The following is a 15,744-nucleotide window of genomic DNA, read 5'->3' on the forward strand; positions in this document are numbered from 1 at the left end:
TATTCGATAACGATGGAAAAGTACTAGTGTATGAATGAATTATATTAACCATTCTCCTGACATTAGTCTCTCTCGTTCTCAGTGGTTGGTTGTATCTGCTGATGAAATACTACATAATTGGTTGCTTTTATTTTCCATAGAAACGTATAAATTATAAATTTTATTAATTAATAAACTATATTTTTGAACTGAAATTTAATTTTTTTTTTTTTTTTTTTTTAATTAAAAATTATACCTATAGGCAATATCAGATTCTCTTTATTGAAAAAAACCAGTCTGAGTATGAAAGATATCGGTTCTGATTTTTTTTGTTATTCAATATTTAATATAAAAATTAAGTTAAATCACTCTTCTTTTTTTTATTGGACTAATAATAATAGTATGTTAATCTTAAATTTGTCTGATTTAAATTGAATTAATCAGCACAATTTAAAAATACTTTTTTAAAGATTTTGTTTTCCGGGTAGATTGCGTTGGTCTTTGCAACTCTTTATAATTACATATTTACTATTAACTAACGTTATTATAAATACCACTTACTTTTTTTACAATTATTATTTAAAAAAGTTTAATTTCTTTAAAATAAAATTTAGTATCGAACATGTATTTTTGATTTATTATTGGTTTTATATATATATATATTCTGAAAAACATAACGTACTGTGATAAAATCAAAACTAATAATATTAATTTAGTTGGAGACAAACATTAAAAACTAGTTGACCGGTAAAAGTTAATTTTTTTTACTACTATGTCGGTTAGTTCTTGGATCGTGATTTTAAAACGTTTCTCCATTATTTTTATAGCTAGATTGTTAGTAGTTCGATATTTTTTAAAGATTTGTTTACGACAGTAATATATTCGAAAATATTTTAAAATAAAATTTATAATAATTTATTAAAATTGACAGTTTATTTGTTACTAACCACAAATTTTATTAGTGTATTGAAAATGTTATTTAAAGTCGCAAACCGTAATTTTAAATATCCATTTATATTAGTATCCACTGATTTTAGATTATTAATAGATGTATACAAAATATGAATATTTTAATTTTACCGTTGTATAATAATTTTTATTGTCGTAATAATAATTATTATTAATTTTTTTCATTAATAATAATAATAATAATCATTAATGAGAAAGTTTCAGCTATACAGCTGTACATCCAAAATTTAAGAAAAAATTTATTTAAAAACAAGTACTTGTATTTGTTTGCAAAATTCTTCACCTTCCTGCATTTAACCTGTTGTAGCTTATGAATCCGAGCATAAGTATTTAGGCGTTATTATTGATGAATTTTTTACTTGGTCTAAGAAAATTAATGTTATTTCTCCTCGATTGCGCAGTATACAATGTAAAATTCATAACCTTCAGTTTTTTTTTACCCTAATTACGTTTTAAAAATTACACATTATTTGATTCAATCTTAAGATAGGGTACTTCCGCTTGGGTACATTCTGAGGATTGTTATTTAAATGTAATCCGTTTCATCCAAAAACAAGTAATTAAAACTATTCTAAATTTCTATAACAACAGACGCATTACAACAATATCCAAGATTTTCATAAAGTCAGCAGACTTCTATCACCTACAAGTCAGTTGCATCAGAATATTTTTACGGATGACTTTTTTCTCATCAAACTTTTTAAAAATAAAAAAAAATATGAACCATGAAACTCGTATCACATATTATTTTATACACCGACCTCGTAATAAGTGTGGTTATCGTACGTTATCTTATCTTGTCCCGAAAATTTACTCAGATTTATCACCAGGCACATTAAACTTCATTTCTATAAAAAAGGAGAAGGAAGACATTCTTAATTTTTGTTTAACTATTTAATTAATTTTAAATAATATGAAGTAGAGCATTATGAAGATTTGGAATATTAATATTATGAGAAAAAGGAGATTTTTTGTTTTCTTTATGTTAATTAATCTTAACTTATGAGTTTTGTTTTATATTTTATTTTTTAATGGAATTATTTCGGTTTTTTGTTTTAACTCTGTGTTTATTATATATATAGAAACTACTGAGAAACAAACTGCTGTGTCAGTTTAGGGGATCCTATAAGAATATGAATTGAGTGAGAAAAACATTTTTTATTATTATTTGTATAGTTTCAGTTTAATTTTTTTTTCAACTGAAAAATAATATAACGTAAAATTTCAAACAAGGCATATTTTTGAAATTTTGTATTTCATATCTTGATTGTTGAAGCGTACAAATACCAGTAATCTTTCTATACAAACGCAGTGTAGTGTAGTGTTTTTCTTCCGGTCCAGAAAGGGGTGTAAAAGCATATATATATATAAACGACGCGTGTCACTGTTCTATAAAACTGGAGCGTTTTGTCGTGCACAGCAATTATGTTTTATTGTTCTTTGTTTAAACTACCGGGACATGTCCTTTGATTTGCTAAGAAGTTTAGATAAATATGCCGCCTCCTGTTTATACCTAATATTTTATTTTACCGATTGTTGTTTCGTACATAATGGAGGAAATTTCTATAATTTGCCGTTCGGTGGGTCGATCCCTTTTGTTATAATGAAGCCTTTGGTTACTAACGGATTTGACCCTAAACGAACGATTTGTCGACCGGGGGCCTGACTTTATTTTCAGTAATGATTGTTATTAGGTAGGCTGTGAACGTCTAAACTGCTGCTGTGCTGCTGTTCCTGGTGCAGATAGATAATGGGCTTTCTTCTTAGGCACGTGTCTACATCACCGCTCTTTGTTCTATACTACACATTCTCTAAAAATCACTGGTTGTTAAAACTCATAAACGTTCATTCGTACGTATGAATACTATAAATATAGTTTATATATGTATATTTATTTTCATAATATTGTTATCTATGGAAATATCTAATTGGTAATTCTTAAAAAAGGGGCTAAACGATAATGAATAGATAAGTTTTTATTCATTCTTTTTTTAAGTTCTAATTTTTCTCTTCCGCTCTTTTTATTAGGTATTAAAAGATATAATTGAATATTAGAATTCGAGAAAAAATAATATTATTTAAAATAATTTAATCCACAAGTAAATGTCGGATGCAATGTACCAATTTTCATTCATATTAATGTAAATTTTAGTTAAAAAATAAATTATTTCTGTAACAATAATTTAATTTTGTTTATTTCTATAAGAACAAAAATCTGATGGGGATACCATATGACTTCCTTGTACGCCTGTTAAATTGCATATACACATTTTTTGCTGCACTTCATTTAAACTTATTTCATTTGAAAGTGAGATACGATCCTCCAATTTTTTAATTAAGTGGACAGTTAGACAATTGCGTTGTGATAGACACCACCTTGCATCACATTTTTTTTGTGGTGTCCATGTCAGCCACACACCCACATATATATTTTAATTTTGTTTCACGACGCTCAAGTAGTTAGGTGCAAGTGAGAACGTGTCGGATCCGTAACCATGCACACTTCGGTTCGAATCCGACTTCATACGTTTGTTAATATATATATATATATATTTTTTTTAAACTTTTTTTTAATTTAAATATATTGATTTACTCGTATTAATAATTATTAATATCTGTAAAAATGTTTGAGTTAAATGAGAAGTACCTAAAATTCTATTTAACTAATGACTTTTGATTTTTATTCTATTGTTATTATTGAATTATTATTTATTGTAAAAGAAAATTTACAATCAGAAGTTAAAATTATTAATAAATCAATATATTTAAATTAAAAAGAAAAGTTAAAAATTATATATATATATATATATATATATATATATATATATACACGAGTATGTATATGTAGTTTGATTCGAACAGATGTGCCTTGTAAGATCCAAATATTTCATCAATTAAAATTTTATTTGGCTATAACTCTGGAACCGATGAAAACAAGTACCAGTTATGATATATCGTTGAAAAGTCTGCCAATGAGAGCTTATTAATGGAGTTAAGAAAAAGTTCAAAATCCAATTTTTTTCAGTCGATTCCAATCAAAAGGGGAGATGCACAACTAGATATTACAACAGCCCTAAATCCAAAATTTCAACAACCTACAGCTAATCTTTTTTGAGTTATGCGAGATACATACGTACAGACGTTACGCCGAAACTCGTGAAAATTGATTCAGGGATGGTCAAAATGGATATTTCCGTTGAAACCTAAAAAAGCGAAATTTTTCGCAATCACAATACTTTCTTTACTTCGTACAAGGAAGTAAATATAAATTGAATGGACAGATTTAATTCATTGTTATTCTAAGAGTTATTCTAAGAGATTTTTTTACTGCAGCTTTTGCTAAACTAAAACTTTTATTGGATCTAATTGACGAATGGATAGGTAGATGGAAGATGAAGGTTAATTCGGCTAAGTCTGCGCATGTTACTTTTGCGATTGGGAGCGGTGACTGCCCGACAGTTCAAGTTAATGCCATTTTCAACCCACATGCTAACAACATGTTATACCTAGGACTGCTTATGGATCGCCGACTGACGTGGTAGAGTCATGTCAGGGAGAAAAGGACGTATGCACCTTAACAATAACTTTTGAGAGATGAACTGATAGCTAGGCAGGAGTTTGCAACTATCATTATCTAACAGTTTTCATGAAACCGATGTGTACCTATGGAATCCACTACGGGGCACAAGTGAGATTAACATGGAATTAGTTCAGCGTTTCCAGAAAAAAATATTGAAAAATCTAACAGAAGCGTCATATATTGTGCATAACACTGAAATTCACGACTATCTGGGATTTGAAACGATTCGAGAGGAGATAAAATGATTAGATACAGGATAAAAATGAGACTGAACAAACATGTAACAAAACATGCTTGCGGTTAACCTTCTGGATAACAGCAAGGACGTTATGTGCCTACAACAACTGCATATACTGTATTTAAGTTCTCCTAGATTTGAGGTAAATCAGCTACCCTAGGGTGTTGTGCATCGACAAAATTCATGATTTCGTTTCGTCTCTTTGTTGGTTCTTTGATTTTTCACTACTTTTTTTTTGTGTTTACTTATTATTTGTATTATTGATAAGACTTTTTTTTGTGGTTTCTTTGTTTGTTTATGTTTTGAACTTTATCAATGTTCCTTGGACTCATCTTTATCTGTACTTATTTATGGTTGTTATATATTTATGTATATTGTAAAAGATATGTACATATACAATAGCTGTTTTAATGGAAACTTCTAGCTTCATGTAATTTTTTTTTGTATTCAAATTTACTTATGATTCCGGCAAATTGGAATAGTTTTTAAATTCAACGATGCTGCAAAAAACAACATATTATTCGTTTTTAATACATATAGATTATATTTTAATTTGAATTAATATCTGTATTAATTTTTTTGTATTTTTTTTTTTTTTTGTTACAGACGCACTAGGTAAAAGAATAATAGATTCATTTTTATGTAAGTAAAAATTATATTAAGATGTGATGATTAATTTTATATTAGAAATATCATTAACGGTTTTTTTTTTTGTGAATGTTAAGTTGAAAAAATTCTATGCGAAACTCTACTAAAAATACTAAAATAAAAATAAAAACAAAAATGGTAACACCACTTTATAAATAAATATATTTCGATTTTTGCTGAATAATATAATATTAAATTAATGATATGATACGTGTGTGGTTTGTGGTGTATGTGCGTGTGTGCGTTGTGTAGGCTCTATCTCTCCCTTTCTATATATATATATATATATATATATATATATATATATATATATATATTAATAGTCTTCTGTCGAATTTAATGAATTCTGATTGAAATCTGGTTCTTTTTTCTGCTGCTTTTTCAGTTTTCCTTTTTTTTAGTCTTCTCTTTTTAGCTGCCAGACAGAAATCTACGTTAGCGAACTAAAACGTGTTTGTGACATTCAAATAATGTCTTTGCCAGTAAGGAATAAAATTTACATTTTAAGTATTTCTGCAGCTTCTTGTTTTGTGTGCGTTTGTGTGTATGTGTGTGTGTGTGTGTGTTAGTGTGTTGTATTTTTTATTCGTATTTTAGTTCTTTGTTTCAAATGTAAAATTATTCTTATTATTATTTTTTGTTAACGGTTGAATAATACTGAATTTACTACAGCTTACTGTGCTAAAGAAATAAATTTGCATTTTCAGCCTAATTTTATTAAAATTTATTTATTTATTTATTTTTTTTATTAGTTTTACTATGAAAGTATTTTTTTATATTGACGCTAATAATATTAGAAACGGAAATATTATAATAATTGAAGTTGGCATACATTTTCTTTCGGTACTAATTAACTACGCAAACTTAAAATTAATTAACATTCTGTAAAATTTAATTTTCTTAGTTTATCGTGCGTAAATTTTCTCATTTATTATTCCGTATAATTTTTTCTTCAGTCATCCGTTAACTCTTATTTTTTAAACATTAAAATACGCGTGGTTTCTAGATTTAAATAATAAAGCTTAATTTTTTTTACGTTGTGCAACATTGACGTTATGGATTTACATTCTTAATATTATCTGTCAAGTATGAACCGTATGTAATAAAAACATTTTTCCTGATAAATATATAAATTTTCACAGTAAAGTAACAAGATATTAAATTTAATTTTGATTTATTGGATTTTTAATAAATCTTAATAAATATAAAAACATAAGAAAAAAAAGATTAAAATAATTTAAGATTGCTTCCCGAGTTTTTTAATTGCTATTTTTACGCAATTTAATATTTAATTATAAATTTTATCTTAATATGTTTGCAGATCGCTTACTTTTTTCGTCCTTTTGGTAGATTATTATTATTTTTTTTTTTTAAACTTTTTGTTGTATTCTGTAGAAAACTACACATACGGAGAATGTAACACGTTTAATTTCGTTACTAATTCTTATTATACAATTTCTAATGAAATTAAAATTCATCAAACGTTTATTCTGTGGAAAGTGAGGCAGATTAAAATCACAATTTCCACAAGAAATTAATATATTTTTTCTTATCGATCCCCCTTTTTTTATACGTGATTCCCCCTCTCACCGGATTTTTCCTTATGAAAATAAAATAAATTTTTATACAGAAAATAAATTTGTAAAATTTATATATAAAAATAAAATATAAATAAATTCTTTTAAATGATTTTTTTTTGTTTTGTTTTACGTTTGATGGTTTGAAAATTGATACAATAATAATAAAGATGATGAAATACTCTGTAGATAAACCCTAAACTGTGTAATGAGGGATGCAAGTAACGGCCTCGTAATCTATTTGTCTCAGGGATGTGCGAGTCATACTCAGTTGGGGAAGGTTTAGCGTGGATGTGGTGTTCACCCTTATATTAACTTACATAAAACCACTACGTGTATCGACTATTATATTTCGTACCTTTTATACACGATAAGAATATTGAATGAAATATTTCAGAAAAGAAAAAAATAACGCATTATTCCGTACTATGAATGAACAATTATTAATTTTTTATTTCCTGTTTGTATTGAAAATTATTAAATTATTTTTTATTTTTGGTAGGTTATTCTTTCAATTATTTACTTACTCAGCGTTTTTATTCAGTTTTCTGTTATTTTATTTTTTAAATTAATAATTATTATGTCTGCTAGTTATAGTTTTTAAGAATCATTTGAATCTTTTTTGAGTATCTGCCATGATAATCATCTGAAGCCAATATTGTTTCATTTTGGTGATTAACTCGAGGTTTATTAAATACGGATTTAATCGTTAGTTATCTTTACTTCACATCTAATTTCTAAGATCATAGTTCCTGAAACTTTACTAGTATCATGCTAAACTACATGAACTATCACGCTAATACATTTTATCGTCTTATCCAGAATAATATATATATAGGTACTCTTGATTTCTTTATACGTATGAAGTCCCTGACATCTTCAATGAATTTTGGTTTTCTCCTATCTTTTTTTAACCGTTAAGATTCCTTCTGTTAAGTTTTTACAATAACCCACCGGGTTGGTCTAGTAGTGAACGCGTCTTCCCAAATCAGCTGATTTGGAAGTCGAGAGTTCCAGCGTTCAAGTCCTAGTATAGCCAGTTATTTCTACACGGATTTGAATACTAGATCGTGGATACCGGTGTTCTTTGGTGGTTGGGTTTCAATTAACCACACATCTTAGGAATGGTCGAACTGAGAATGTACTACAAGATTACACTTCATTTACACTTACACATATCATCCTCATTCATCCTCTGAAGAATTATCTAAACGGTAGTTACCGGAGGCTAAACAGGAAAAGAAAGAAGTTTTTACAATAAACCTGCCTCCGTGGCGCGACTGGTAGCGTGTCGGCCTTTCATCCGGAGGTCCCGGGTTCGAATCCCGGTCAGGCGTGTCATTTTCACACGCTACAAATTATTCATCTCATTCCTCTGAAGCAATACCTAACGGTGGCCCTGAAGGTTAAAAAAAAAAGAAAAGTTTTTACAATAAACCAGAGTGCAACAGGTGGCCCGAAAAATTATCTCTATTTCTCTTACCTTTCGGGATGTCTACAGTCATCTTCTATTCTTTTTGAACGTCTTTGTTCATCTTTACATGCAGTCATCTCTATCGGTAACTCTACGTCTCAGTCAAAGACGACATAAATTACAGAAAGAAACTTTTATTAAGTGCTTCTAATGCTTGTCAAGATTGTTGTGGATGTTACAGGCGTCTGAATAAAATTTAGTTTCTGGTTATAGCATTCGTAGGCACATTGTTAATTTCTGTATAAAATAGTAGATATTTATTTTAAGCTGTTCATACTGACCTGACTCCTTTTTGTTATATCCGTTAAAATTGTACAATAAATTTATGTAAAAAAGTATCTTAAGGGCGGCCCTACAGAAATCTGCCAAGTTATAACGTTTCCGTTTTTTATCATAGTATTAAAGGTTCGAATCTTGACGAGGTTTGTTATTTTTTATATTCTATTTTTATGCTATATTTATATTGTAAGTTTTTTAATAAATACAAATAATTAACTAAAAAAAAATATTTTAAATTAAATTAGTATTATTTTTGTTTCATAGATTTTTGATTATTCATAAAGGTAAATTTTAAATAATTTTAACAAAAAAATAATTTATTTTAAACGTAATTCTTTTTTGCCGAAATTATTTCATTTTAATATTAATTTTTAAGTTTGTTATTATTATTATTTAAGTTATATACTGCATCCTTAGTTACCTTATCTAAGGAGATGATGGTACAGTTTAACTTATTAATAAATAAATATTTAGACTTCTGTTAGTTGTTACGGAATTCAGAATCATAAGTATTTATTTATGCAAATACGAAGTTAACGAAGTTAAAAATAATATGCTATATACTAAAATGACGACACTATTTTCTTTTTTAAATCTTATTTTATCAAAGGATTATTACAAACGCATTTGATTTCAAGTGATTTTAAGTGTCAGCTCTTAACGTTTCATCCTGACATAGTATAAATACATTATTGAATAGGAAAATAAATATTTGTATTTATTTACTTGTTTGTGAACTATCTAACTGAAGAGTCAATTATTCCTGAGCGTTATATTGTTAGTGATACTAAGTGTAGATAGTTGAAACTGCTGAAAAATAAAATTGTAACACGGTAGTTTTTTTTTTATTTTTATAAAAAACATGAATATGTAATTGGTATATTGTAATGCATAATCTGTTCCTTTTACGTGATTAATTTTGTTTTTCACCCCTAGAGTTCGATGTTGTCATTGGAAATTTTATTTTAATTATTTCAATAACTTGTTTTATCTGCTTATCTTTAATAACTGCTTATTTAAAAATATTTTTCATAACAATTTTTTTTTCAGTGGTACATTTTTCTTGAAAAAAGCAATAAAAATCGATCTTGTAAACCTGGCTTTTTAATATAAGCACAAGAATATATAAAACAAATTATTTTTTATTTCAAAGATCTAATATTCAAGATTTCAGATCTAATCTTAATTCATTAAAAAAAAAAAAATAATAATAAAAAAGTAATATATAAACTGAATTGATAGTCATTAAATAATTCGTTTATCTTCAACATTTTTTTTTCATTTCATTAAACCTACCTTGTTATACAAATATCGATTGTATCTCATGAATTTATCATAAGATTATTTTTTAATATTTATTAAAATAACAATAATAAAAAATTTCGTTTATAATTTAATTAAATATTCATTGTTTATAATATAAATTGGTTCTTTTATTTAATGGAGCTTAAATTTTATTTAAGATCATATTATATAATTTTTCATCAGATATTCTAGAAGATATTGAATTTTTTTCTAATAATTTTTACGGAATAAAATTTTGATTACTACTAAAAAAATTAAAAAGGAAATAATAAAAAAAATAAATTAGATTTAAAAAAACTTATGTTTCCGTTAAAAAACTAATTTCCCTCTTTTATTGACTGAAATATTTGACTAATTAAAATTTATTCAGTTTATTGGTAATGTAAATTAATATCCACGTACACGTGCGTGCTATAGATAGAAAAAAAAATCCAGCTTTAATTTTATTAATATTTTAAGAATTCTTCTGTTTTTGATTTAATTTTTTTCTTTCCTTTTTTTAAAATTATATTTCAAAATTCCTATAGTGTGCACATGTCAATAACAGTTGTAAAGGTTTTCTCTTATTTTTTATTTCTTTCTTTTTTTTCCTGGGGTCGAAGTATATGAGGTCTTTGGTAAGTTCCTTTGGGAATACTTGGGTTACAGAAGTGGTTCTCAAGTGAAGTAGAAGGCGAAATAGCCGTCCAGTATATATATATATATATATATAGCTACGATGTAGTGGTCAGCAGTGGGAAATCTACTTACGACCAGCACTTTGATCTTTTCTCTGCAGTGGGAGCACCTAAAAATTCTATTGCAGATCCACTTCTTTTGTTTTATTTTTATTATTTCTTTTTTATTTTTACTCGACTGCATTCAACAATGTAAAATAATGTCATATAATTATTGATTTTACTATTTACTTATTTTAACGATTTTTACTTCATAAAATTAAATTGTGCTTATTGTTGCTGAAAAAAAGAAATTAATATTATTTAGGAGTCTTTTTCTTTATTTTATTATTTTTATTGTCTTAGATTTCAGTACTGATATTTTTAATCGTTGAAAATTTTTATGCTTTGATTCAAATGGATAAAAAAATTCGAAGTAACTTTGAAAAACATCCACTTTTGTCGGCTCCAGTTAATGTATTTTTGATCTCTGTAATGTTAAAATTGCATAATTTAAAGCATTCAAAATTCGAATGTTTTATATATATATATATATGCTTTTTATTTGCCGTAATATAGCTGGAGTAGTTTTCTCGAATGTAAGAATAAAAAGGTTTATTTATAAATATTGATGATGCGAAGTACTTCATTTTTTCAAAAAGTAAACTTTGACAGTATTTTTATTTTATTGTTTATATTTTTGATATATTGATATAATACTTTTTTCTATTCTTCCATGAATCGTTGAAGACCAAAAAACAATCTTTTAAAAAAGTGTTTAAAATTCTATGTTATATATCGCCTATATATGTTTAATATTTAATTTATTTGTATATAGGTAACGTGTGTCCCACGAAGTATTAGCAAGTATTACAGTTTTCAATGAAAACAGAACACCTACCCTTGTGAACAATTTCTTTCTTAAATTTAAGGAAGAACAATATTTTTGTTTTTCAATGTACTTGATTATTATTTAATACTAAAACGATTATAAAAAATATATACTGCACTTTATATCGCATATCCCACGAAGGTATACGCTTTTGATTTAGTATCATTCGCTCATTCGCCCACCGATTCTATTGAAATTTTATTCACCTTTTAACGAAGTTTTTAAAAATATTCTGTGCAAAATTTCAATCTTTTAGGCTTTAAAGAAACAAAATGGCGGTTTCAGATAAACCATAGTTATTATTCATTACAAAATACCTAGTAAAAATGATTAAAAACAGATGATGAATTATTAAGCAGCTGTTCAAATTGAATAAAACAAGTTAATAATTTAGTCATAAACAACTAATTATCTAATTATTCCAGTTCTAATTATCATTTGTTTTTAATCTTTTTATCAGTTATTTTGTAATGAATAAAAAATGTGGTTTATGTGAAATTGATATTTTTATTTGAAAGCCACCATTTTTTTTTTGTTTTAAATCCTAGCAGGTTGAAATTTTCCACAGACCATTTTTAGAACCTTCGTTAGTCTGTAAATTCTAATAAAATTGATCGAGGAATGAGCGAGTGATACTACATCAAAAGCGTATACCTTCGTGGGATATGCGATATATCTCCTGATAGATAAAAATAATTTTCAAATTTATCCTGTACGTTTATTGGTCTCTTATAGTTTTTGAATGTATTATTTTTTTCATATTTGTTAATATATTTGGTTATTACCTGCCTGTTAAGTAATTATGAATTATTTTGGTTACATTTTGTTATCGTCGATATCTAATATTAGTGATCTCTTTTTTAGGCGAGTTTGGCAGACTGAAGACCTTGTGAAGCAACATTTTGCTTTCATTTCTCTTTCTTGTAGGTCTTTTCTTTCCTAATCTTCTATTAGTTCTTCATACATTCGCTTTGTTTTTTCCTTCTAGAGAGAAAGCAAAATCATAAAAACAATGATTTTTATTGCGTTTTAAACGTAGTTCATTAATTATTTTTTGTATCGATATCAGTGTAGTTGATATAAAAATATAAGTTATACTTTTTTTACAGGAAATTTCATGATAAAAGAACCAGGTTAATTTACTATTTAGAAAAAAAAGAAAAAAAAACAATAATGTTATGAAGATGTAATTACGAATGATTTGCTGTCAGTCAACATGTCTTTGTATTTGTATATTGCTTATATGTTTATATATATAAAAAAAGACGGTCATGGGAACTGGTATGGGAAGATACGTGGTCTTGGCGGACGGCCGGGTCCTTGAGGAATAGAGGATAACGTTTGCCTAATGCAGGAGAATCTATCTGTACGTGCCACAATTCGTATTCCTTCGATGCTTACCGCAGTATAATACCTGCCAACTCTAGTATTTGTCCTTCCGCGTGGACATGTTGATATTTTAACGTCCTAGTTACATTATTATAAATTTTAAAATAGCTTCTTACTCATTCCACATATTTTAAATAACTATGATAGAATTGTATTATTTAAATGTTACTTTGCTTTTAATGATGAACATTTGAACAGGTGCAGGAAAAACCTGAACGATATACGTTTGTATACTACACTTTTAACTGTGATATATATTGTTACTATTATTGTTAATAGAAAACAGTTAAATTAAAATCCCGTTTGTAAATGATAAAAAAATAAATAAAGAAAAAGAAAAAAAACAAAGTCTGTGAGATTTATCTTAAAATTAAAATAATACGTCGATATCCGTCAACCCAAAAAAATATGTTTTACGCCGGTAATTTTCGCTTAATTACTTATAATCTAAGCAATATTGTTCATTTTTAATAATTTTATATCAGTCAGTACATTTTATCGAATAATTTAGACAATTTTGAAATTCTGAGAAAAATCGATGAACGATAAAGAAATTCATGATCTTAGTAAATGAATTGTTTCCTAATAATCTATATTTATTAGCAGAAAATAATGTTCTTAATTCAAATTTTAAAATAAAAAAAAAAAAATAGATATTGTCTCCTTTAATTAGAAATTATGTATGTTCCTTGTAATATACTTGATTGTTTAATAACTTTTTCCGTTTACATATTAATAATAGTATGACGATTTGTGATGTATAATACATTTTTTCTTCTTTGATAATGAAATTATTTAAAAACTAATTTTTTTGGTTGAACAGTGGTACAATAGTTAAGAGAAATCTACAAATCTTCTCTGACCGCCGAACTGTGGGTTACTTTTGTAACAAGTTTTTTTAAAATTAAATTTTGATGTACATATTAAGTAATGACACAATAACGACATTTTTATAAAATTATTTTTAATATTTTATATTAATAAAGTTGTTTATTATTTTTTTTTTTTAATTAAAAATTGCTAAAATTCTTTAAAGTTAAATACTGTTTTTAGAAAAACCAAGATTTCGTTATAATTCTATCGTAATTTATGGTTCTAAAAAGTTGCGAAAAAATCACACACACACACTTATACATTTTAAAACCTTGTTTATATAGATTCAAGGATGAAATATAATTTTAAAGTTAAAATGGATTAAAGTCTCCCTAATTTTTCACTTTACGTGAAAAGTATTTATGATCATATGTATTACTTAATCTCCTCCTACAGGAATGATTAATTACCACCACATCACTGTTACGTATTATATTATTATGTATCATTATTACTTATTTTTTATACTAGTAATTAAGGTCTACGTAGCAATTTTTGATATGTGCAATTGCAACGCTATTTGTTTTTAAGAACAATTCCTTATTTTAATAACTGCTTATATTAAGAAAACTCTCTCGGTTACTTACACACTTAGGTACATTAAATTAAAATTTTGTGATGTATAACGATGTAAACGACTACAAAGAAATAAAAGTAATGAATATTTTCTTTTAATTATTGTAAACTATATTTTAAGGCGTATTATCGATATTATTTGGTTTCTTTTCCTATTAGGTTTTTCAGTGACATTTAAATTTAGTATAAAATATTTTTCTTAAAATTATTTAACCTATTGTTATCTAAACTTTTCTTCAAAAGAATTTTTTAAATATTTACGATTAATATAAAATTATTTAACGTTATCTAAAACAATAAAAAAACGAAAATTCTATTATTTTTCCATTTCTGTCTCGTTATTTTTACAAAGAAAATATATACTAGAGTCTCTTGTACAATGCATTAGAAATGATAGTAATAACAATAATAGGTTATAAAATCGGCGCGTAATGCGTGGCTGGCAATGCAAGCTTAGTTGCTGGCAACAGGACTGATTTCCTCTGGGATATCCGTCGGTTGCATGACGCAATCCGCGTGGGGAATCGTAGTCACTGGTCGCCGGTGCCTTCAACCAAATTGGCCTTTCCACAAAGTGCTTGTGTGCTTGTCCTGGGAACGGATAGACGGGGTCCGGTTGGCCTCTTGGCTTCTATAGTTCGGTCTTATTGCTTCTGTCAGGACGACACACCTTGTTCTAATCGATATCAGAGTTAATGTATTACATCTTGTGAAACCGTACCGTCTAATGTAGTCTTATTTTTTACTTATTTAACAGCTGTATTTTAAAATTAAAAAAACAGTTTTTACATTTTTTTCTATACATTTTTATTTGAAATATATGTGATGAAAAGTATATAATGTATTTATTTATAAATACAAATTAATCGCTTTGATATTATCTGCAAATTTCTTCGTCCATTATTTTTTAATTACATTGCATTGCTCAAACCTTTTTTTATTCAGAATTCTTTTTGCTTAGAAAATTAAATTGTCGTCCTCTCAAGATAAAAGATTACGAGAAATACTTTTTACTCACTTATATCGATAAAGTCTGCTGCTTTGTTTGTTGGTTTAACCTTTTAATTATTTTTTAATATTTATCATATTACAGATGTGTTAATTTGATATTAATGAAAACAGACATATTTATTTTTTTTCCGAGAAAATACACCAAATTATTTGTTCGTCGATGTTTTATTTGAAATATTTATAAGTTTGTAGAATTTTAATTTGTTCTCTATGTTGAGAAGACCACTCCTTCAAAATTAGTGATATTTTATTTATAATTATCATTATGATTTAGATAATAAGTTACGCTTAAAGACTT

At 26.6% G+C, this 15,744-nt stretch overlaps 1 protein-coding gene across 9 annotated transcripts in view; it reads left to right on the top strand.

Annotated features, from left to right (window-relative positions):
* The window catches only part of hth (Meis homeobox homothorax), a 790,031-nt gene that overhangs the window by 449,296 nt on the left and 324,991 nt on the right, over nt 1–15,744 (top strand). For 5 of the 9 annotated variants that reach the window (XM_075365656.1, XM_075365654.1, XM_075365661.1 and 2 more), the window contains one exon: nt 5,373–5,408. The exons of 1 other annotated variant lie outside the window; for it this stretch is intronic. In XM_075365656.1, the coding sequence (XP_075221771.1) occupies nt 5,373–5,408 (36 nt within the window). The remainder of the gene's footprint in view (nt 1–5,372; nt 5,409–15,744) is intronic. 3 more of the 9 variants (XM_075365663.1, XM_075365657.1, XM_075365662.1) reach the window with 1 other exon arrangement.

This window comes from Lycorma delicatula, chromosome 5 (genome assembly GCF_047948215.1).
Source record: "Lycorma delicatula isolate Av1 chromosome 5, ASM4794821v1, whole genome shotgun sequence".
NCBI classification, from domain to species: domain Eukaryota; kingdom Metazoa; phylum Arthropoda; class Insecta; order Hemiptera; family Fulgoridae; genus Lycorma; species Lycorma delicatula.